The 22,826-nt window shown below is 56.4% G+C and overlaps 1 protein-coding gene across 2 annotated transcripts; it reads right to left on the reverse strand.

Annotated features, from left to right (window-relative positions):
- Window positions 1–5,352: 5,352 nt before the first annotated feature.
- EMX2 (empty spiracles homeobox 2) lies at window positions 5,353–11,030 on the reverse strand (the record flags this gene model as incomplete). Of its 2 annotated transcripts, XM_079899995.1 has the most annotated exons (3): window positions 5,353–6,296; window positions 8,519–8,703; window positions 10,625–11,030. In XM_079899995.1, 3 exons carry the CDS (start codon window positions 11,028–11,030, stop codon window positions 6,129–6,131), a joined length of 759 nt encoding a protein of 252 aa, XP_079756121.1. In that variant the 3' UTR covers window positions 5,353–6,128. The 2 variants fall into 2 exon arrangements, with proteins under 2 accessions (XP_079756121.1, XP_079756122.1); XM_079899996.1 differs by lacking the exon at window positions 8,519–8,703.
- Between the last annotated feature and the right edge of the window lie 11,796 nt (window positions 11,031–22,826).

A 22,826-nucleotide genomic window follows, 5' to 3' on the forward strand; every position in this document is an offset into this window, starting at 1 on the left:
CAAAAAATTCTCTCAATTCCTTCGCCCAGAGAAGCAGGCTGCAGGCCGGACAAGGGTACCAGGTTGGTGCCTAGGGAGGGGGACCCAGAGTCTCTCTCTATGGTAGGCGGGTAGAGCAGGGCGAAAGAAGCATGAAGAAAGGCAGGGCTTGAGCCCAAACCAGCCCCAAGGCCAGCGCCTGAGCTGGGAACTTGGGACAGGCAGGAAGGCAGGTCTGAAATCCCCGAGGCGCGGAGGAAAGGCGTGGACTCAGACTGCAGGGGGAGGTGAGGGCAGGGGCGAGGCCGTGGCTCTCCAGCAGCTCGGAGGATCCGGCCGGGGCGCTCGGAGACCAGCCGCCAGCCGAGCATCCTCGCACGTGGGCGTGATCTTTGGCGCGCTCTGGCGCCCCCTCGGAGGAGTGCGACGCTCCTTTGCCCTACTCAGACCCCAGCCCGGAACGCCGGGCACCCCTACTTACAGCCCCGGGGCCCTTCCATGTTCCCCCAACCCCCTCGCCGGGCCACAGGCACTGATGAACAAAAGGCCAATTAGACGCTGGGGCGCGGCTGATGAATGGACCTTTCGCTTTCAAGCGTGGCACCGCCTCGGGTTTCCCGGAGTACTGGGTCGCGCCGGGAGAAGCCACCTGCCCCAGCGGGGTCACGGCTGGGGTCAGCGAGTTCTCAAAACTCCCACTTCCCCCTCGCTGAGGGGCTGGTAGGGGGAAGTAAATGCGGCGGCCGAGCGGCGGACGCAGGAGCGGAGCGGCGGGCTACGCGCGCCCGCGGTCCCGCAACTCGGCCTCGAGGCACCGCGGCCGAACGCTGCAGGCCCGCTTCCTCTCCCGCCCGGCCTGCCGCTGCTCTGAGGCGGCACCCAAGTAAACCAAACGCTGATTGCTGGAATAAGAAGGGCCGGCCTGGGAAAATGCGGTTACCAAAAAAAAAAAAACGTCTGCTGTTTGCCAAACTCCGGAGCGAGTGGTGCGCTGCGAAACAATAACCGAACCCGAGCCTTCTCACTAGACACACACGTCTAGATCCCGAGACACACACACATATGCTGCCCTGCTGCCGGCATGGACGCCATCACAGGGGACCCCCACCCAAACACGGAGAAATGTTCCCGCCAGTCGCACACTCGGAGGCCATTCCCATCCTCTGAGAGCCACAACTGCAGCCGGCTCACAGCGACCAGACGCTCGCACACAACTTCTTCACACAATTGCATTTCTGCACCTTTATAAGCACTCTAATTACAGCCGCGCGCTGCACGTTCCTGCCCTAACTTAATACAATCTAGATGCACGAGGAAAGCTGGACACCTTGACACTCACAATCTACACAAGTAGCCCCGGCCTCTCAGCCTCTAACGCACGCAGTTAGCACAATTAGCACCTACACATCCTGACTGAAATCCTGGCTCAGACACACAAACGTTTCACAGACCTCACTGGTACACTCAACCTCTACAAACCCACAAGCACAGCCTCTCCCTAACTCACATCCACACCCTTAGTCCGACTTGCAATTGCCCGCATGCGGGGAGCCTAGCCCAGATGCCCCCAGCCGCGGCGCGGGGCCCCGGGCGAGGCCTCCGACCCGCCAGAGTCCCTCCCCAATCGGCCTGCGCGTCCGAGACTTTGTTCCCTGCGACTCGAGGCGGGGACGGGGAGGAACCGAGGTTTCCAAGGCCGCGCGCAGGCCCGAGCCCCCTTTCTGCCGGGCCCGCTTGGTGCGCCTCTCCGCCCGCCACAATCCGCCCCTAGCACAAAAGTGGCCCGGCAGGTTCCGGGCCGCCGCCAAAGCTCCCGCTCGGGCTGCGCTAGGCTGCCGGGAACAGAGTTGGAGTGAGCTGGGGGCACCGGACACTCAGACAAGAGGCAGAAAGGAGTAAGTACCCGGAGGTCCGAAGCTTTTCCCACCTCAGGAGTTTCTGGTACCTTGAACAGAGCCCCCCCCCACCCCACCCCTCCGCCCACGCCTACCTGGCCCTTTGCTGCGCTGAGGAACTGGACCCCAAATGAGACACGCACGCGGAACCCACGTGTACCTCTCAGGAAGGAGAATGTAGCCCAGGCACACTTGGGTTATACGTTCCGTTTCACTCTCTCAGGGATATGCAAACTGAGAACCCAAGCCTCTCGGTCAGGCGAACGCATAGGGAAGGCCCACAAGTAATCAAGAAGGGAGTAGGTCATGGATCAAACGTGTAACCTACATCCCCATTCGGGGTAACAGGCAAGACACAAGGCAACATGCGTGCAGTTCCATGTGTAGGGAGGAACGCAGAACCTGACCCTCGATGCCCATTGAACCCTGCCAGGGTCATCTAGGCCTGGCACCCATGTACCACGAGGGAGGACACAGACCTGCGGCACGCAGCTCCCACGCTTCCCTGCCCAAGGGGCTCCAGCCCAGCACGCGCGCACTGTGACGGGGACGCAGCCACAAGGCACACGCGCCCCGCACCCTGCCCCGCACCCCGCGCCCAGATAGTCATCGTGGGATGGCATCTCGCAAATATTTATATTCCTCAGCGCCACGGCAGCCCGCGTCCACATTAGACGCTCTAATCCTGCCACTTTAAATAGATGAATTAATAAAGCAAACGAGCGGCTAATAAGCTGACTGTCCAGCCTTTTTGAGGCGGGGGAAGGACTCGAAAGTGCGCCAAATTTGTTTGCAGTGGATCAAGGCGAGCCGCCTCTGCTTCACTTTCTTTATCTTAATTCCGACTTGAAAAGATATAATTATCTAGTTTGAACAGAGCTGCTATCAAATCCTTCTTTGGGCCGGGAAGGGGGGCGTTGGAGTGGATTGCGGCTCTCTGAGCCGCTCCGTGCAGCCAGAGATAGCGCGTAATGAAGATGTGGCGGCCCGAGATACAAAGGGCATTAACCTCATTAGCATGAAACCTTTTCTTCTTACCATTGTGGGACCCTTTCAGCCGCCTAATCCCCCCTATTTTCAAAGCTTGGTTTGTAATAAAGCTTTTAGGTTTTTTTTTTTCCAAAGCTAATAGTATTCTCTGATGATTTTATTGCTGTTACACTACATAGGACATTTACAAAAAAAAAAAACCATCACCCTCCCCCTTTTCTTGTACTTAAAAAAAAAAGTATATGGTTCTTGCAGAAGTAAGCCTTTTATCAAGATGGGAAATTTTCTTCAGGAAAGGCTAGTCTGAATTTTAACAGGTCTGTGCTCTGTGTTTGAGGCATTCTGGGTTTGGCGAAGTGGATAGAAGGAAAAGGTAACTTGCTTAAAAGAAAGAGGTGCAGCAATGCTGTAGCAGGGACTGCAAAACACTTGGGAGAGCTCTTGGTCACAGAGGTCCCGCTGTCCAAGTGACTGGAAACCCCACTTGAGTTTCCAGGATACACAGGACAGCACCTGTCCCTTCGAGAGGCAAGCCTGTGTCCCCTCTCGCCCCAGAATCCTCGGGCAGTGGAGTCTCCCCGACTACACCCACACCTTCCCAAGGAGTCTGCGTGGAAATGCACCATAAACAGCCAGGGTTCTCCAGAGAAACAGAGAGGGAGAAAAAGGAGAGAAAGGCAGAGATAAAGGGGAAAAAGAGGGAGAGAGGCCAAGAATGAATTCTACTTTCGAAGAGAGGAGGGGAGGGGAAAAAAAGAAAGAAAAATTTCCATAGTGCCCTATAGTCCCCACACGTGCATGGAATGTCTAATCTTAACTTTTCAAGGCAGGATGTTAACAAAGCTTGTATTTTCGCCCTGCATTGTAACTTGGCCTTATCACAGTGTAAAGGGTGGGGAGATTGTCCTAAATTATGTCCAGGCAGCCCCCCTGGATCCGTGGATTAAGAGATTAAAGGAGACCACTGGGCAAGGCCTCCTCTTTCCCCTTCATATTCCTGGTATGATAATTGCTTAAACTGATTTGCACTTTCACAAAAGCTCGCAGGACGCTTTGTAGCTCGAACAGAACAGACGAGGTTTCTCTATCAATGGAAATAAAACTGATTAATGCAGCCTATCAGGATAAGAAGCAAATGAAGCATGCAAAAACAACCTCGTACCCCCAGAAGGGGGAAGGGGGGGAGAAAAGCTAAGTTTCCTCCAAGACTGGGTACAACTTTTTCTTTAATGTTAAAATTGAGAGTTGAAGGTTTCTCAAAACGCTTGCCTTATAAGGCTGCTGAGGCCCTTGGGCTCATCCCCTCACCTTTGTCAGATTGGGGCCAGAGAGAGGAAGGAAGGAAGGAAGGAAGGAAAGAAGGAAGGAAGGAAGGAAAGAAGGAAGGAAGGAAGGAAGGAAGGAAAGTAGGGAGGGAGGGAGGGAGGGAGGGAGGGAAGGAGGAAGGAAGGAAGGAAGGAAGGAAGGAAGGAAGGAAGGAAGGAAGGAAGGGAGGGAAGGAAAGGGAGAGAGAGGGAGAAGGAGAATAGTGCTTTGGGGTTTGAAGTCAGAAACACAGTTTAAAAAGTCCCAGGATCCTGATTCTGCTAAGTGTTTTCCCCAATCCTGGGGGAATACTCGTCAATGCATAACTATATATGTCCAGTTTTTTAAATAACTAGAGGTTAAGAGTAGTAGTAGTAGTAAGGATTTTTAACCTGAAATTCAAATTAAGCTCCCTCTTTAGGCCGTGCAGTGGGCAGAGGTCTGGATGGAAAACTTTTCTCCCATCCCTTTTCTGAAGGACTTAAGTTTTCCTAATCCTCTCCCTTTTCCACCCTCTTCTCTCTTTAACATGCCCGAGAATCCATCAGTCTGGCCCTTTTGTGGGTGGGGAACCTGGGCTTCTTGAGCCTAGTTGGGGAAGGACCACACTCAAAGAGATACTTTTCTCAAGAATTCACTTCAATTTCCCAAGACAACTACTCTGAGGGCATATTGATAAATCTTTATTGACAAAATATTGACATTGACATACTTCTTGGAAGTATATAGTGTGTTAGAATTCTAACAAATTAACACAGAACACAAAAATATTTACATTCTGGTATAGAAGACATTAAGGAAGCATTTGTCACTCTCTTTAGTAAGTCTATGATCTTGGAATAGAAACTCAGTGCTTGAAAACTTGCTGCCGTGTTCTTGGCCACACTTATCATCCCTGCTAACTACAGTCCTTCAGTCTTTGCAATAGATAGATTGAAAGTTTGGAATGGCCTTTATTTACGGCAAATGGTTGAACTCGGCCAATACCTTCAACCACTAAAAGGAGTTTAGTTCGTGGTTTTAAGCCTTGGGATGTTAGGAAAGGAATGTCCAAGAAATAGAATTAATTTAGGGGTTTTTTTCCCAGTACAAGTCCTGACTCCTCTTGTGGGCACCCTCCCCCTCCACCCCCAGCCCCCCATCCTGCTCCCCATTTCTCTGAAAGAGGATCGCTATCGCTGAGCCTACTTCATTTAGCTTTTTTCACAATCACTTTGACGTCAGAAGGTATCAAAAAGTGTTTACAGACTGCACATTTCTTGCAAAAAAATCAAAATAAAAAGCACGCAGAACCTGTCTTTAAAAGGAAAAGAAAATTACAATTCACTTTCTGTCTTAAGACACCATTCGCCCAACAACTGCTACATGCAATTCAAGTTTTTGAACAGGTGTGGGATGGGGCTGGATGTGGAATCCCAACGGTTATTATCACTGATTACTTTTAAAGATTGGGGAAAAAAACACTTCGAAGTGCAAAATAAAAAGTCCTGTGCCTGGTTGGGGGTTTTCTTTTATCATTATGATTATCATCATCATTTTTTAAAAAAAATCGGACTGCGAGATAACCGGAATACCTGCCAATCATCTTGTCTCGCTGGTTTGGCCTTTGACTGACAGCTCCCCTTGTCAGAGCGCCTTCGGCTTTGCCACCTTTGGATCTCTCTCTCTCTCTCTGTCTGTCTCTGTCTGTCTCTCACAAGCTGCCTCTTCAGACAAGGGTTGCGTGTTCATCAAGGAGCCTCCGTCCTCTGCCATCTCGGCGCGGCCTCGGATCGGGACCCCGCGCTCTTGCCGCCCAGCGTCTGCGTCGCGCCGCCCCTCTCTCTGACTCCCTCTCCCCTTCTCCGTGAATGTGTGTGTGGTTTGTTTTTGTTTTGTAGGGTTTTTTCTTCTTCCCCTCCTCTCCCTGTCTCTGTTTTGCTCCGTGTTGTCCGTTTCTGAGGGGTTCTGTTTGTGTTTTTAATCGTCTGAGGTCACATCTATTTCCTCGGGACTCGCCTGCTTTGTGGCGATTCTCCACCGGTTAATATGGTGCGTCCCTTTTTTCTTTTGTTGCGAATCTGAGCCTTCTTCCTCCAGCTTCTGCCTTTTGAACTTCGTCCTTCGGTTCTGAAACCATACTTTTACCTGCAGGAGAGGCAGATGGGGCGCGTTATAGTTCCTGCACAGCGCCCTCCTACCTCTTCCTCTTTTGCCTGGCCCGGACCTGGGACTGAGACTACGAAAATCCAGTACCCCAGCTGCGTGTCCTATTAGCCGACCTCCCCACGGCCTCCCCTCGGGGAACAGAGCTCCTATCTCGGGGCCGGAGAGAAGGCTGGCTCCCTCCCCTTCTGGCCCTCCCGGAGCACATTTCCCCTGGCCCCGAGGCCCAGAGTGCAGAGTGTCCCCTTCTCACTTTGTCCTGCTCGGGACACCCACATCCCACTAAGTGCAAAAGCCTGGCAAACACTGGGAAACCCCTATAAAATTATAAATAAGGGAAAATTAAAAGAGACACATCCCTGACTCCCTCTACCTAACTAGTGCAGGGAAGATCTCATTCCCACTGCTGCAGCTCCTGCAGGGCCGAATGTGCTTTCTATTTTCTGCCAGTTTCCCACAGCCGCTGCCTAAATATAGCGCCTCCTCGGCAAAGCCTGGGCCCTGGGTAGGCAGTCAAGATTGGCCTGAGCTTTCCCCTCTCTGCCCAGTACTCTTGCAGGTGAGAGCAGAAGCAGTTGTGTGTGTGGGGGGGGTGCTGGGGGAAACCGGTGGGGGGGATGATGGGGTGCACAGCCCTGGGGACCAACCCAGCTGTATCTTTTCAGCTAGGAAAAGAGGCTCAAAAGTGAAAGCTTCTGAAAGACCGTGAGATAAAGGGGAAGTAAGAGAAAAACTGTGAAAGAGAAGGGAAGAGCCCCTCAGTCCTCCTCTTGAACAGCCCCAGGACAGTCCAGGGCCAAGCTCTCACCCCATCACATCACTTCCCACCAGGGCGGGGCCGGCAGCCTGGCCTCCTCGGAGCGCTGCTAGAAGTCTGGGGAGCAGTGAGGTGGGGCTCACACGCTATCCCGACCAGTCCCTGGGGAAGCTGGTGATGGGGCCCCATACAGTGACCAGACCAGACAGTAACACTGCCCAAGCTTCTCAGCGGTGAGGTACAGGTGAGGAACATGGTGATGGCTGCACCTCCCATGCCACCAGGGCTGTCCCATGCTGCTAGCAGCACCCCAGGCCCCTGAAGTCCGCTCCGCTTTCTCCTTTGAGTCGGCAGGCCCAGGTCCCGGCTTGCTCTCCCCGGATGCCCCCAATCCCCCAAAGTGCCCCCATGAAAAAGCCGAGCTGGAACACGGCTGAGTTTAATTTGCTTTGAGTTTGCTAATTGAGGGGGAGGACGGTTCATTTCTCCCCGGCGCTCGCCCAAGGCGCGCGTCGGTGCGCTCGGGGCTTGACACGCACACAAAGGCTCCAGGCAGCGTGGGCAGCGAGGCGGACAAAGACCACGGCCGACTCGGCGATCCAGGAGAAATCAGCCGGGCCGCGCCTTGTGCCGGGCCCCGCACCAACCCGCGAGGCCCTCCTCGGTTTTGTCCGCGGGGACGTTTTAAAACAAAAGCCTCGACCTCTTTGCGCCTCCCAGGAAAAGTGTTACAACTTAATCTGCCCGAAAATGTTACTGTTTGCCGGGAACTTTGACCCCGCCCTGAGGCTCCGCGTACAGTAGCGCCTACTGTAGCCCTAAGCCCCCTCCTCGCCCCGGGGCAGGCCAGAACCTGGCCGCCTCGGGACCCTGTTGCGCAGGAAGGGTCTGCCCCCTGAGGCAGCTCCTCTCCCGAAGCCTTCTAGCTCTGTTTCTCGGATTTAGGGACGCACCCAGGATGCCGGCTCGGCGGTCTGACTCTCCGATCCCCTCAAGGGGAATAACTGGAGCCGTTGCTGTGAGCCTTGAGCCCCCGGTGCACAGAGCTCGCCCTAACCCACTCTCAGCTCTCTCTCCAGCCTAGAGCCCCAAACACCCCAAAACCCCGCGGCACTCTCCTTCCTGGATCCCAGCCGCGTACCCAAGACTCCCACCGAAAGTCTCACCGAAAGTGCAGAGGTATCTTAGCCAGGAGCTGCAAGGCCAGCCCAGCCGCACAGAAGGAGCAATTCAGCCCGTCTCCGCCCGCCCCACCAGAGCCTCGGGCGGGTCATCTCCTACAGTCCCGTGCTGGAGCCCAGGGAAGCCAAGAGCACCTCAAAACTTACATATCCTGAGCCCGGGCGTGGAACCAGCTCCCGGACTGTTTGCCGAAAGCCCTCCGCAATTTGCGGGCTGCGTGTGTCCAGAGATTTGGGATGCGGTTGCCGCGCCTGGGCCCGCTCACCTGAGTTTCCGTGAGGCTGAGGCTGTGCGCCAGCTGTTTCCTCTCTGCGCCCACCACGTAGTGGTTCTTCTCGAAGGCGTGTTCCAGCCTCAGAAGCTGGGACGGGGAAAAGGCGGTTCGGATCCGCTTCGGCTTGCGGGCCAGCGCGTTGTGCAAAAGGAAGCTCTCCGGACTTGTGTCGTTCCCTACGGGGGACACAACAGAAGTCCCATTAAAGGGGGCTGTCCTGGCCAGGTCCGCGCGCTTCTCCCGAGCCGGGCTGACCCGGCACAGCGCTCAGGGCCTCCGCGTACGTAGCCCGTGCGGCCCGGCCCACGGGGACCCAGAGCCCTCCACACGCGCGAAGGGAACACCGCTCCAGCTGCCTGGCCCGCTCCGCCGGGGCCGTAGCTGTGCAGCACCCAGCAGCAGCTGTCCCGGCGGGTCGAGTCCCAAGGCTCCTGACCTCTGCGGGCGTTGCAGCCGCCCGGGCCCCACGAGCCTCGCCACTTCCGCAACAGGCGCCCGGGACAGAGGAAGGGGCGGCAAGGCAGGGCCCGGGGATTGGCGCCCTGGACCCAGAGAAACGTCTGTCTCTTCTTTCTAACCTCTGGTAGAACTTTGCCCCGGGGGTGAGGGGCGAAGAGGCGACGAACCGCTATCCTAGAGTTTTCTCGGGGACTTATTTTTAAAGTACTTAAGTCTTTCTCCTCCGGAAAAGTGCAGAGGCCGGGCGTGTCGTTGCAGCCCGGCCTACACCGAAATCTCGCCGGCGGGTGCGCAGGGTTTCTGCCGCCGCTGCCTCCCGAGGCCCCGTCCTCCCGCTGCCCTGCTCCAGAGAACTAGGAGACTCGAGCGAAGGCATCGAAAGCCGGGGAGTACGGAGCTGCGGTCACCCGATGGAACTGTCCGCGGCCCCAGAAGATCCTGGCTACTCCAGGCCTGGCGTGGGGACCAAGAGCGTGGCTGCCAGAGAATGAGGAAAGGGAACCCTAAACTTTTCGAGCAAAGCCAGAGAGTTTCGGATTCACTCCTTAGGGTGGGAAATCGATTCACCAAAACCCAAAGAAAGACAAACCTACAATCCAGGCAGGGATGGAGGCAACTCCGGTCTGGGAATAAGAGTAAAACGTTGTTTTTGTTTGGTTTGGTTTCTTTAATTATGGAGGACGGGAATCTACCCCATTCTAGGCTCTGGCAGGAACGCCAAGGGTTAATGAATGGGCAAGCCGCTGGGTATTGATCAGCGGCCTCGGGAGGTAGGTCTTTTCCCCGCTCGGATCGCTAAACTAATTACTTGCCCCTTTTTCTGGAGTTTTAACTCTCCTTCCACTCCCACCCCCACCCCACCCCCCCCACACACAAATCCAAAAAATAGCAAGAAAGGAAAACACCCAAACAGATCTCCTCCAGCCCGTCTTCCGACCCGGTTCATTTCTTTTAAAAGAAAAACAAAAACCAGACCGAACCTGCCTTCGCCGTGGCCGCTCGGCGCCCGAATTGAGCAGGTCACGGCGAGAGTCCTGAGCCTCGGAGGCGCCTACCCGCAAGGGTTCCCGCCCCGCCTGAGCCTCCAGAGTAAGCAGGATAAAACAAACTCCCAGACTTTGCTCTGGGGACGCGAGGGTCTCTTCGCCGCCGGAAGAGGGTCAGAGACCGAGAAGCTGCAGGTCTAGGATGCAGGGGCGCGGAGTGGATGGTAAACAGGGTCGAACGCAGTCGAGAGCGAACCTGGTGGCCGGGCCCTGTCCGCGCCCCTCGGAGCCAGGGCGGCGAGGGCATCGCCGGGAAGACAGAGAACCCGGGGACCCCCGCGGGCCACGGATTCCTTGGCGGCCGGCACTCGTAGCACGCTAGGAAAGCCTGCCTCGACCCGAGAGCGTTCGGGGACAACTCCTCTGTCTGCGCCCTTCTCTAAAGGGTCAAGCGGCCGTGGCCAGACCCCAAACCGGCCGCAGCTCGGAGACTAGGGACCGTGCCCGGCTCCTCGCCGCCCAGTTTCCAAACGCGGCGCGCGGGCGGGCGAACCGGAGGAACCTCCATCCAGACCTTGCCGGGCGCCCACCCAGAGCAGGCCGAGGGCAGTGCGGGCTGCAGAGCGCTGCAGCCCCGCGACGTGGCACGTACCTTGGAAGCGGTGGCCCAGATATCGGTAGCGATGGATGAGCCAGGGGTAGAAGGTGGACGGGTCCCGCTGCTGCGAGGCGAAGAGGGGGTGTGGCGAGTGCGAGGAGGGCAGGGGGTGGGCGGCCAGGGCGTGCGGCGGCGGCACCGGGTGCACGGGCACGGCCGGGTTGGGCGGGTGCGAGACCGCCTCGGCGAACACCAAGTCCGGGTTGGAGTAGACGCCCCTGCCGGCGGCGGCGGCGGCGGCCGAGTGGAAGCCGTTGAGGAACGGGTTTATGGGGCTGGAGTTGGCGTAGCTGAGCGCCGCGGGACGGATGGGGTCCTCAGAGCGCGAGGCGGGCAGGGGACTGTCCTTGGCCACCAGCGACTCGATGGTGAAGCAGCGCTTGGGCGCCGGCTGGAACATGCTGCGCCGAGGAGCGGGCGCCCGGGGCTCCCAGCTCCCGGCGACCGCGGCGCGCTGCCTCCGCCGCCCGCTGCCCGCTGCCCGCGGCGAGAACGGACGAGAATTGGGGACTTGTTTGTTGGGGGTGGGGGTGGGGGTGGGGGTGGGGATGGGGGTGGGGGAGGAAAGGGAGAAAGAAAGGAAAGGAAAGGAAAGGAAGAAGGAAAGAAGGGGGGAGGGGGAGGGAGAGGCAACACCGAGGATCCCGAGAATCTTGCACCAAACGCGCCCAACCTGGAGAGAGGGGGAAAAATCCTTCCAGAAGAATTTGCAGGCGTGGATTGGGGTAATTTTTTTTCTTTTGTTTTTCTTTTCTTTTTTTTTTTTTTTTTTTTTTGCGAGATGGCGTGGGGGGGATCGAAGTTAGAGGCGGGAGGGGGGGAAGTTTCTCGGGGGAGGCAAAAAAAAGTTTTCTCTCCTCTGCAAAAGGCGGGCAGGGCGCCCTAAGTCCAAGGACAATCCATGGAAGTGTTCGCTTCTTCACAAGTTGTGCAAACGATTTGTTAGTTCATGAGCCTAATTAGTGCGGGGATCACATAAACAGCTTCCTCCGAAGCCTGGTAAATGGCTTGATGATTGGTCGCTATTACTCGCCCTGAGGTGGAAGGGGGGAGACTCTTTAAAGTGCGTCAGAAGGAGGCGAGCGCCTGGGAACCCGGAGGCCTGGATCCAGGCCGAGAGTGGAACGGAGTCGGCGCCGCTGCCTCGGCCGTGCCTCCTGCGCCCGCCAGGCCGCCCGGCCTTTCGGCGCCGTCGCCGCGCGCTCCTAGCTCACTTGCTCCCGCGGCGCCCGCGGCGGCTTCTTCTCCTCTTTCGCCTCCTCCTCTTCCTTTGGCTTCTCCTCCTCCTCTTCCTCCTTCTCCTCCTCCTCTTCTTCCTCCTCCTCTTTCCCCACCTCCTCCCCCTCAGCCACCGCCTACTTCTCCACCACCACCATTCCCTCCGGGGCACCCCGGTCCCTGCAGAGTCCCCGAGCGGCGCCGCCTTTGCTGCGGCCCCCTGGATCCCGAGCCTGCTGAGCCCGAGCTGGGGGGACAGACGGACACACTGATGCACATATTCCTCGCGCCTAGCGCTATGCCGCTGCTGCCCCCCGCGGGCGCGGGTCAGGGGAGCTGGAATCGCCCCGGGAGCACTCGAGGGTAAGCGAGCAGGGGTTGGTTCCCGGCGAGGGCTAACGGAGCCGTTGGGTTAGACCAATTCCCACCCCCAGCGAAGCTCCCGGAGGTTTCCCAGGTGAGGAGGGAGTCTGGCCGGGGATGGGGGTCCTCCGACCACGCGTAGCCTCTAGGTCCCAGGGTCCCTGAGTTCACGATCCTTGACTCGGCCCGTTCGTTTCCAAGCTGAGACCGGAGTGGACGACCCTGCCCTGGCGGTGAGCTTCCAACTTGCCCACAGGCTCTCTATTTTCCTCTCTGGGAGGGTGCTCATCTCTTTCCCCCAAACAGCTCTTTTGGGAACTAGGGGTCCCAATATCTGGGAATGGGGGTCCAAGGTCAAGGGAGCGGCTGATGTGATACTACTATTACCGTTACGTTGTCGTTATTATTTTTGTTAGTGTTATCATTCTTATTATTGCTATTATTATTATTATTATCATCATCATCATCATCACTATTTCTATTATTATTCTGCCATCTGTCGTCCTAGGGGCGGGTTGCTGTGCAAACTCAGGGCTTGCGATTAGGGAGTGAGGATCGCTTCTCCAGTCCCAGGCCGTGTCCGCATTTTCGTGCTTGCCTTCGGTTTTAGGATGATTTTAGGGCTGAGTTCCCTCGTCCCCATTGGCTCATGCTGCGGCATAATTATGATCACATCCCCCAGGCTGCTGGCGCTGCTCTCTGTTTATTGGTGGTTAAAGATCTATTATCTATTCATCAGCCGCCTCTTTTTTCCTCTTTTTTTTCTTTTTGCCAATTACGTTCTTCTAAAGTGAAGTACCAGCAGGTATTTTGCACGTTTACAATTAATGATTTTTAAAAAAATCTGGCATCCTTTAAATCTCTTACTTGGAGGCCCATGTCACTTCGCTTAAGGATGAAGAAATGCCTGTGTTTGGTGATGAGGTTGCCGTGAGACCCAAAAAAATGTCGATTGGGAGGGGGAGAAGAGAGAAGTCCTGTAAGTCAGGCTTCAGTGCCACCAGATTCATCAGTCAAAGGTCCCCAGGTCTGGGGACATGTGCCCTGCTTTCCCAGCTACCCTCTCCCTGCCCTAGGGTCTCCCCCGTCCTCTGTGGTTTCATCTGCTGTCTATTTATGTTTGTGTCAATTTCTTCTTTACTCCAGGCATAGTCTGTGTTGGGGGTGGGGGGGGGAGGTTGGATGGGAGGAGGATCCAAAACCCCTTTCGGAAAACACTCCAGGCAAGAGAGGAGTCAGGAGTGTGTTTTCTGGTGTTGTCTGGGCACCTGATCTTAGTGAGGACCCAGCAGAGATCATGCGTGCTGCCTCCCCCAAGCTTCCCAGGGCACACACACATACACACTTCCACACACGAGACAGGCATGGCCCTCAGCTCTATACTCACGCCCCAAGAAGCCTGCCCCTACCTCAGGCTTCTGCTCTCTGACTCCAGCTCTGGGCAGGGGTCTTGGCTGGGTTTTCACCCTTAGCGGGTTCTCTCAACCTTGCTTTGTGGCATCCCCCCATCCTTTTCCCCAGGCCCAAGGATACAGGGTGCTCGATCCAGCCTCTTGGGGTGGGTTGCATTTTAACTAGTATCTCCCTGGGTCCTGAACCATGGACCTCCAAAAATACTGTCCCCGATTCAGAAATCCTTCCCTCAGATAGGCTGTAGGGACACAAGCCCCACTGTGCCCAGGCCAACAGGGCGCCTGAAGCCACCAGGAAAAGTGGAAGCCTTTGGGCTGCGCTAGCCAGCCAGTCTGGGGTGGAGATGGAGGTCAGCCCTTGGTTCCCAGAAAGAAATACCCGATTTAGGTGGGTTGTAGATCCCCGATCCTGGAGCCAGTGGAGGAGGACCCCTTTCTCCACGGAAGGAGTTCCAGGAGGGCTGGAGATTCAGGCTTGCCCACAGGCCAGGCCTTCCAAACTCAGCCTTAGACTACAAGTGGGAAACCGAGGGCACTAAAAGCCCCACCCTGGCTGCAGGGCAGGGAATGACCACTTATTGCACGGTCAGTATTAGTGATCTTGGCTGGGGGTATGAGAGTAGATGACTTCGAAGGCAAAGGGGCTCCATGCAGGGTCTGGGAGGTGGGATGAGGCCCGCCATCGTGTGAGATAGTTTCCCCTCTTCTAAACTCTCAGGCGGAGCACTAAAGTGTTATTGGTACCACCTTAAACACTTTCTCCTGTTTTGACCAAGATGTGTCTGGAGAGTGTCCTAATGAAGTGAGCAGTCTGGAGCCCAGACCCTCAGCCTCCCTCCCGAGGCAGGGACAGTCGGCCGGGGCAGAGGGCCCAGGCTGCTCCCAGTGTCCAAGAAGCAGGCCACCCGCCTCTTGCAAACTGCCATAAGGGGGCCAGCTTTACCCCCAAAGGGCTCTAGTTATTGGCAGGTGGGCGAGGCTGAGAGAGTCTGGTGGCTGCCTTCTTGGCGGCAGTGGGACACGCCTGTTCGCCACTGGCCCCAAGCCTCTCCCGGGCCCCCACGAGGAAGAAGCGGGTTTCTAGCGAGTCAGGGGCCGCACGCGGAAGCCCTGGAAGCGGAGTAATCTATGCTAATTCATGCGCCGGGACCGAGGAGCTTGGAAAGGTTCGCTCTGCCAGGCTCCGACGTGCAGGGGAATTAACTAGGAGAGTAACTCATTAACCAGGCTGGAGGGCAGAGGCGCACCAAGGCGCTGGGCAACCTAGTCTGGACTCGGACCCTGAGCTGCCTCTAGACTCTGCTCCTTGGACCCAGCGGCTGCCATTCTCTTTACTTGTGGCTTCTTTAGCCTTCCAGAATGCGGCCCCTCTTTGTTCCCTAGCTGCTCTGGAAGCGTGGGTGCTGGGTTAAGTACCGGTGTGAGCGGTGGAAAGTGAGGGGATTCCTGAGGCTCCATCTTAGAGCAACGGGCTCCCAGTCTCCACATCCCCACCCGATGAGGGTTGTGCTCTTTAGATTTCGGAATCTACACTCTGCAGGCAGCTGAACTAGCAGACACGTGATGAAGGTTCAAGTCTCAGATCTGTCACTTACTGACTGAGCGATCTTGGGCAACACCACAACCTCTCCCAACCTCCATTTTGTCATCTGTAAGATCACAGCCAATGCTGCCTGCGAGGCCGTGGAGGGCAGGAGGCCGGCCTGTTTTAGGGAGTGATAGAACCCTTCTACTTCCTGATTGGGGTGGCAGTTACACATCTGTGTTTTAAAAACTCACAGAGTTGTACACAACAAACGGTGAGTTTTCCTGTATGTAAGTTATACCTTAGTATAAAACTGACCCCCACCCCCAAAGTCAGGCCTGGATGACCTTAGGCAAGTTACCTAACCTCTCTAAGCCTGTTATCTCTTCTGTGAACTCGAGATAAATAATATCTTGGCCCTTGAGGTTGTTCAATGAGATAAGCCAAGCAACATGCTTAGTGTCCAGTATATAATGAATGAGCTATAATAAAAGTAAGTTCCTGTCCTTGATATTGCTGTTATTATCATTACCTACCCACCTCCAGGGCTTCTTGCTGGGCGTCAAGACTGAACAATAAAGTTGTACAAATATAAGCTGCTGTTCTTCTCACACTCCTGCCATGCTCCCCTCCATGCTCCTCCAAAGGCCAGGGGCTTCTCTAGGGGGACCCTGGGAGTGAGAGAGGCTTGGACTCCTGGCTAGCAGGAGACATCAAAGGGCAGAGCTTTCTGGTCATCTCCCATACCATCTGCTCTGAGTTTCCCACCAGGCCCTGTACCTTTGCAGGAGCAAACAGCAGTGCTTCTCCCTCCCCCAGCTCGTGCTAGGCCTGTTTGATAACTGGGGTGGATGCATACCTTCATGCAACCCCGGAGAGATGCCCAGGTGCTGCCTGGGTCACTACCTGTGTGACCTTTACCTTCTTGAGCCTCGGTTTTCTCCTCACTGAAAAGGAAATACCAATATCTTAACAGTTGTTTGAGGGGAGTAAGTGAGCTAACGCTTGGCACAGTTATCGTTCATCAAATAGTAATGGCAGGCCATGACTTTGTACGTCCCGCATACTCGCTGCACTCTGCTAAATCTAGGTCGCGGCGGTTAGGACCCTCCCGGTGAGCCGCTATCGTGAGGCTGCACTGTGCGCCAGCCAGGCAACGCGAGAAGCGCGGACGTCCGTGGAGGGTAGGCCCTCTCCCGGGCCCAAGGCATGCGAAAGGTGTCCCGGGATGGGGAGATCCTCGGGACCCGGTTAAGAATTCCTCCAACCCACGGTGATTCCCAGTCACCCGGACTCTCCGAATGCATAGGGCGGCGGTAAAACTAAGAGAAAACTTAATGTCCTAAAAACATTTTTTTTTTAATCGTCATGACGGCAAATCCCTTTCTGGTGTCCTCCCTAGAGGCCGCTCGCTGGGCAGGCGCGGCGACCCGGGACGTGTATCCGCGTGCGCGCAGCGGCGCCTAGTGGCGGGGGCCGGGCGCTGGCCGCATCCCCGCGAGCGGCTGAGCCCGATGCGCCCGGGAGCGCCGGGGTTGTGCCCCACTGCCAAGACCTTCCCGCGACCGCAGTCTGAGCCGGGCGGGGAAGCCAAAGTAGACTCACTGACCACAGAGGAAGAGAAGACGACTTGGAAATGCGTCCCTCCTCCCTCCAGCAGCTCTCCGTTTCAGAGTTTACCACCCACGCTAGAATTCCAGCTCCACCCCGAGTCGGGCTTCCTTCGGAAGGGTGCAAGGAAGGGGGGACGGGTTCTGTTCTAAAAAGGACGATGAGGCCGTGATCACCTGTACCAGGGGGATACCGCGCAAATGAGGCGACAGCATCATGCGTCAGGTCCTAGATCCTGCGGCCTGACTACGGGCCCATTCTGGCCTGCGCTGGCTCCAGCTTGGGTAGAGTCCGAAGAGCTGGGGTCTCGGGGTGCAGCTCTCCTAACTTCTTGCCCCCTCGTGGCCGGCCGAAGACTCCCTGGTGGTTATTGCTCAGATAGCGATTAATGATGAGCCGGATTGAGCGGCCGCTGGTCAGGGTGAGCGGCCCCTTCCTCCTGGAGCGCGCGGACCCGTATCTGTCCCGGCGCAAGTTGGTACCTCCAGTGAAGTGAGGCCCGTGGAATCCGAGCGGGGTTCGTTGGAAACCCGTGCATAACTGATCAAGCGTCCACTGGGGAGACTGAGCCCTCTTGGGAGGGTTGGACCCTGGTCCAGGCCTCAGCTGCCCCAGACGACTGCAGGAAGCAGGTGCTATCCTTCTCCGGATGTTATCAGGAGGCTGCCAGCGTGTGGGTCTCTGAGATCCAACCGTTTTGAGAGCCGACGTTTCAGAGCCAGGAACTCCGCACTGAGGCGTAAAGCCACGCAGGGCTTGACCATCGAATTTACTTCCTTCACCACGTTGAAACTCGTCAATCTCTCAACACACAGGCTGTCCCGATTCACTAATGAAAGCAAGAAAACAGATCAAAGGAAGTCCCGGTTGCTTTCTCCCTCGGCTGCCTTCGAATGAAAGTCTAAAAGCCAAGCAAGGACAGGCGTGGGGCAGACTGACTGACACAGGAGTGCAGGAATTAGGGAAGAAGGACGCTCTTGCTCGGGTGACTTCCCCGGGAAGGGGTGGAGACAGCTCGGGTCTCCTCTGCACCCTTCCCGCTGATGGGTGGGTGGTGTTACCGCTGTCCCCTCCAACAGTCCCGAAAGCTTTGGCTTCATTGGGCCACAAGGTCACCGTCTGTTTCCCGGAGCTCCCTGCGCCGCATAAGATGACCTGCAGCGGGCCACAGGTACTAGCATGGGAGGTGGCTGGGGACGCATCTGCCGGCTTTTCTTCCGCCTTCTCCGGTATCTTTTCGTTTCAGGCTCTGCTCCTGCCAACGGTAGCAGGCCTTGTAACTGGGGGTCCAGTCCTTTAAGGAGCTCCTTGGGGTTGTCAGCGGCAAGCCACCTTCGAACCTAGGGGCAGTTTCTGAAACTCTGGCGTCTCACCAGTCCCTCTCTCAGGAGCTTAATCGTCTTTTATTTTTGTACGTCCCCATTTTCTGGACTCTGGAGGCTGGACTAGGGCTTAGAAAGAAGATCGTGGTCGTTTGAGGAAAGAAACTGGAGGCTTTTTCCCTTGGACGTTGCAGCTCTCCAAGAAACTTGGGGAGGATGTCAGGAAGACTGAGAAGAACAATTCCTCTCCCTGTAACGAATTTTCGCTTTTAAAGGCATGTTTACTCACACCCAGGTCTCAGTGAACCTCATAATCTGGTGTGGAAGGAGTCATGATACCCATTTTCCAGATGAGAAAATCGAGGCTCAGAGAGGTCACTCTGCGAGAAGCCTTGTGACAGCCCCGCCTCCATCCCAGCTCCCCGCAGTCCAACATCGCCAGACCCTTGCATTCAAGCCAATGAGAAACGGTGGTGGCGAAGACGCCGCTGGCTGACGGGGTCCAAACCACCCCACGCAGCGAGGCTCGTCCAGGCGCCCCATACCGTGTAACTCCATCACTTGCCTCGAACCCACTTGCCCACCATTGTCCTCCAGGCCACTGTTTCCACCTTAGGCCTCGCCCCATGCCCTTTTACTTCTTCCCGGGTAGCCTCCTGCGGACCCAAGCCCCGGGTTTAGGACCAGAGGGTCGACGGCCTCACTGCGGCCAGTAACCGAGGAGCTGACAGGGCAGTACTCGGAGGTCTTGGCCGGGACTCCGTGTGCTCCGCACCCTCGCGTTGCTCTTCAAAGCGGCCCTGAGACCTCCGGGGATACCCGCAGAGCGGCCCTGCGCCGGCGTCAGGGAGCGCGGCCTGAGCCCCCCTCGCAGCCAGCAAGGCGTCCCGAAAGTCCCTGGCCCAGCGATCACTGCCTCCTTAGCTCTGCCCAGCCTACGAGGAGCTGGCCAGGGGACAGAAGAGTGGCCAGGGGCTGGGAGCTTCCGAGAGGGTCTGACCTCCCCCTTTCTGAGGAGACAGCCTCCCGCAGCCTCTGCCCTGGCGATCTTTACGAACAGGCGGCAGCTGCGGCGGCCAGGCCCTCCCCCCTCCCCCACCCCACCCCCGGGACAGTCGGGAAGGAGCCTTCTGGGTAGGGCCCCGAAGCTGCATGGCCCCTCGCCACAATCACATTCAGGGGACCCTAGCGCTCGGATATTGGACACACTCTGCCCCCTATTTGCGTCCCTTCCGTGTCTGGGCGTAGGGACCCAAGGTGCGCCCCCGCTTCCGCCAAGACCCCGCGAAGCCCCTGGCGGCTGGAGGTGAGGCCGAGAGAGGGTCCCTCCAGGGGCCTGCAGGCGTCCGAAGCTCGGCTGGGTCCCGGGTGTCCCCCACCCCGCCACACCCCCGGCGGGGTCCCGGAGACGCCCGACCGCAGCCGCCCTCCGCTTAGCCCGGCCGCCGGCGGCTCGCCGGGGGCTGCGCAACAAAGGGTGGCATCGCGGCGGCGCGGGCAGGGACCTCATTGGTTCAATATTAGCTTTTCATTCCAGTCTATTGTGCCCATCTGAGATAATATTGACTCTGAGGTGAGAGCCCACAGACGACAGGGCTTGTCTAACACTCCGCGGCCGGGCGCTCGAAGGGAAGAGAACCAGAAATGAAAAGTTAAAGAGACGGCAAATAAAAGCTCTGGCGCGGCGGCGCGCCCCGGGGCCGCGCACGGCGCGGCAGCCAGGCGCTCCCCCCGGCGTGCGCCGGGGCTTCCGACCCGGGAACTGGGGGTCGGGAGAGGGTCTTGGGGTCCGGAGGCCGTTCTGAGGAGGGGCACCGCACGTTCCCATCGAAAACCGCCCTCATTACCACACAACCCCATCTTCCAGACAATTGATTTTGAGGTTCCGCTCCTGGGTAAATCTGGAGAAAACAAATTCCCATGCACATTGTTTTAGTTTGCCAGTAAGCCACCTGAGATACTTTCCCCACTTAAACGATGTGATTTCTTTAGGGTAACTTCGCTGTCAGTTTCTTCTATTTCCCCAGCACCAGAAGAGTAAACACGCAGAGCGATGTTCCATGATCGTTAGGCTGCATTACTTGCGAGTGCGCGGTTAATATCAAATTTCTAACTGCATTTTGCTTTGCTTTGAATCGTTTCCCTGCAGCCCATCCTCGGGTTTCTTAATCGCCTTTCTAACCGCAACTTTAAAGGACCTCGGGAACGTTCAAGTCTTGCTTATAAAGATCCGTTTCAATTTCCAAATTGCCTACGTTGGAAAATGGCGCTTTAAGTTGTCTTAGGTGTCTAAGAAAGAGCACTCCAGTTTACGCTTGCGGGACCAGACATCAAACGCTGAGGGCTTGCAGTGATCGTGGGTTGGATGCCTTCGGGCCTCCTTTAGGAAATTTGTGTCTCCCCCTCATTGGAGTCTGACCGCCGTAAGAGATGGTCTGTTAACTCCGTTATTCCAATAAGGAGTTGGTCGTTTGGAATCTTTACATCTACCCCAACTCACTTGGATGTGTGGGGAGCTGGGATGCGTCAAGGGCCGGGGTGGCGGCACCACCATCCGGGGAACCGTTGTGTGCCTCCCTCCTTCCTCTTAGGTGCCCTGTGCTGAGCTGAGGATCAGTGATACCGACCGAGCTCCAGCACCTTGGAGATTTCAGAGGAGGACGTTCTGGTTAATATATGTGGTCTATATTTTATATATGGCCCGTGTGTTTTATATATTATTTAAAATAGAATCTGTATTATATGGTTTCATCATATTGTGCACTGTTTAGTATAGATTTAACCTCTAATTCTAATATTACATGATTACATTAGTTAACATATTTTTTATACGTTATATATTATACTGTATGTGTAGATAGTTCTGAATATATATGTACGTATAAATATATTTATTTAATATATATGTGTAAAAGTATTTGAGGGAGCCTTTAATCTCCCTGCAAGTACATATTTGATCGTTTTCATGCAACGTTTTAGAAAAAAAATCCTAATCGAAACCACTTTGACACCAGCTATGTCTTTATAACAAATACCCTGAGGTCCAATTTCAGCTCCAGGGACAGGAGGGGCGGGGGAACTCTGCCATAAGGGACAGCAGGTCCGCTCTGGAAAGTGGTTTTCCGAATGCTCATTCTCTGGGGACAGAGGAGACAACGTTCTGGACCTGGCGGCCGCCTCCTCTCCCCGCTCGCATTGTGGTGGTGGTTTTGGTTTTGAGAGAGGCTGTTTAGAGGCTCCGATGGTCCCTACACTGATGTCATGAATTAAAAATGAATTTGGGGAGTGCAGCATGTTGTCAGCCGAGGCGTCTGGGAGAGCAGCGAGGGCCTTTCACCCCGGGCTCTGGGCTGCAGACGCCAGTACGGCTCCGGCCTCGGCGCCCGATGCGGGCGCTCACAGCGCTCCGGCTCACGCGGGTCCCGGCTCCAGCCTGCGCCCGCCCTCCAACCCCGCGTCAGGAAAAGCGGTCCTAGGCTTGGACCGCTTACATATCAGGTGGTCCCAACTACAGCCTGCTTCTAACACCGATTAAGAGCCGAAGAAAGCAGGCATTTAGGAGCTCCCGCAGGAGGGGGGGGGGGCCAGGTGGAACAAAATCGGGATTTCAGAAGTCCGCAGGTTATCGTCCCCCGCGCCGGATATCCAGTTTATGGAGGGGGAAAAAAGATAATCGAAGTCACGTACAGCAGACTAAAGCATCAGAAATGAGAAACGCCCAAACTTTACAGCCTGATGAACAGGAGTCGTCTATTTCTGAGGCCTGGGAGTTAGGAAGAGAAATTGGAGTGGAGGGGAGGGGAGGGGGGAGGGGAGGATAGGGGAGGGAGGGAGGGGAGGGAGGGGAGGGATGGGGTGGAGAGGGGAGGGGTGGAGCGGAGGGGAGGTGGAGGGGAGGGGAGGTGGAGGGGAGGGGAGGTGGAGGGGAGGGGAGGGGGGAGGGGAGGGGAGGAGAGGTGGAGGGGAGGGGAGGTGGATGGGGAGGGAGGGGTGGGGAGGGGAGGGGAGGTGGATGGGGAGGAGGGAGAGGGGAGGGGGAAAGGGGTGGAGGGGAGGGGAGGGAGGGGGTGGGGAGGGAAGGGGAGGAGTGGATGGGGAGGAGGGAGAGGGAAGGGGGAAAGGGGTGGAGGGGAGGGGGAACGGAGAGGGGAGGGGGAAATGGGGTGCGCGAGGAAGACAGAGAAAGGGCAAGAGGGGTCAGAGACCACCAGGATGCAGCGGGCGGTGGGCTGTTTATTTCTTGAAAGCAAACCCCCCAAATGGCTACTTGGTGAACACCTTGTAGAACAAAGCAATGAAACTTGGCTAAAATCTGACCAAGAGATGGGGTCCCACTTCAGGCAAAACCCCAAGTTCAGTGAGACCCAGAGCCCTGCTCTGTTCTGGTCCAGTCCCCAGCCTTGGGGAAAGGTTTTTGCAGATGTGGAAGAGTACAGGCTATGCCCACGCTGCTCTGTCCCTGGCTGGGCTCTGGGGTATACGCTAAGATGAGCTGGGGACCAGGAAGTGGGAAACCGGCTTCCTGTTGCTAAAAACAAAACAACTGACCCCTCTCCCTCCCCATGGCTGCAGTCTCCAAGCCTGGCTGCCTAGGGAGGCATCTGAACACCCACAGGATGCCAAGGCTTCCAGGTGAAGGGTGCCTCACAGTGCCAACCATGTGGGTATAGATCTCCCCAGATGGACTTCAGCACACCTGGCCCGTCTGTAGTAGTTCCTCCATCCAGGTGATTCATCTTGCCCCT

The sequence above is a fragment of the Stenella coeruleoalba genome (genome assembly GCF_951394435.1).
Source record: "Stenella coeruleoalba genome assembly, chromosome: 16".
In the NCBI taxonomy this organism is placed as follows: domain Eukaryota; kingdom Metazoa; phylum Chordata; class Mammalia; order Artiodactyla; family Delphinidae; genus Stenella; species Stenella coeruleoalba.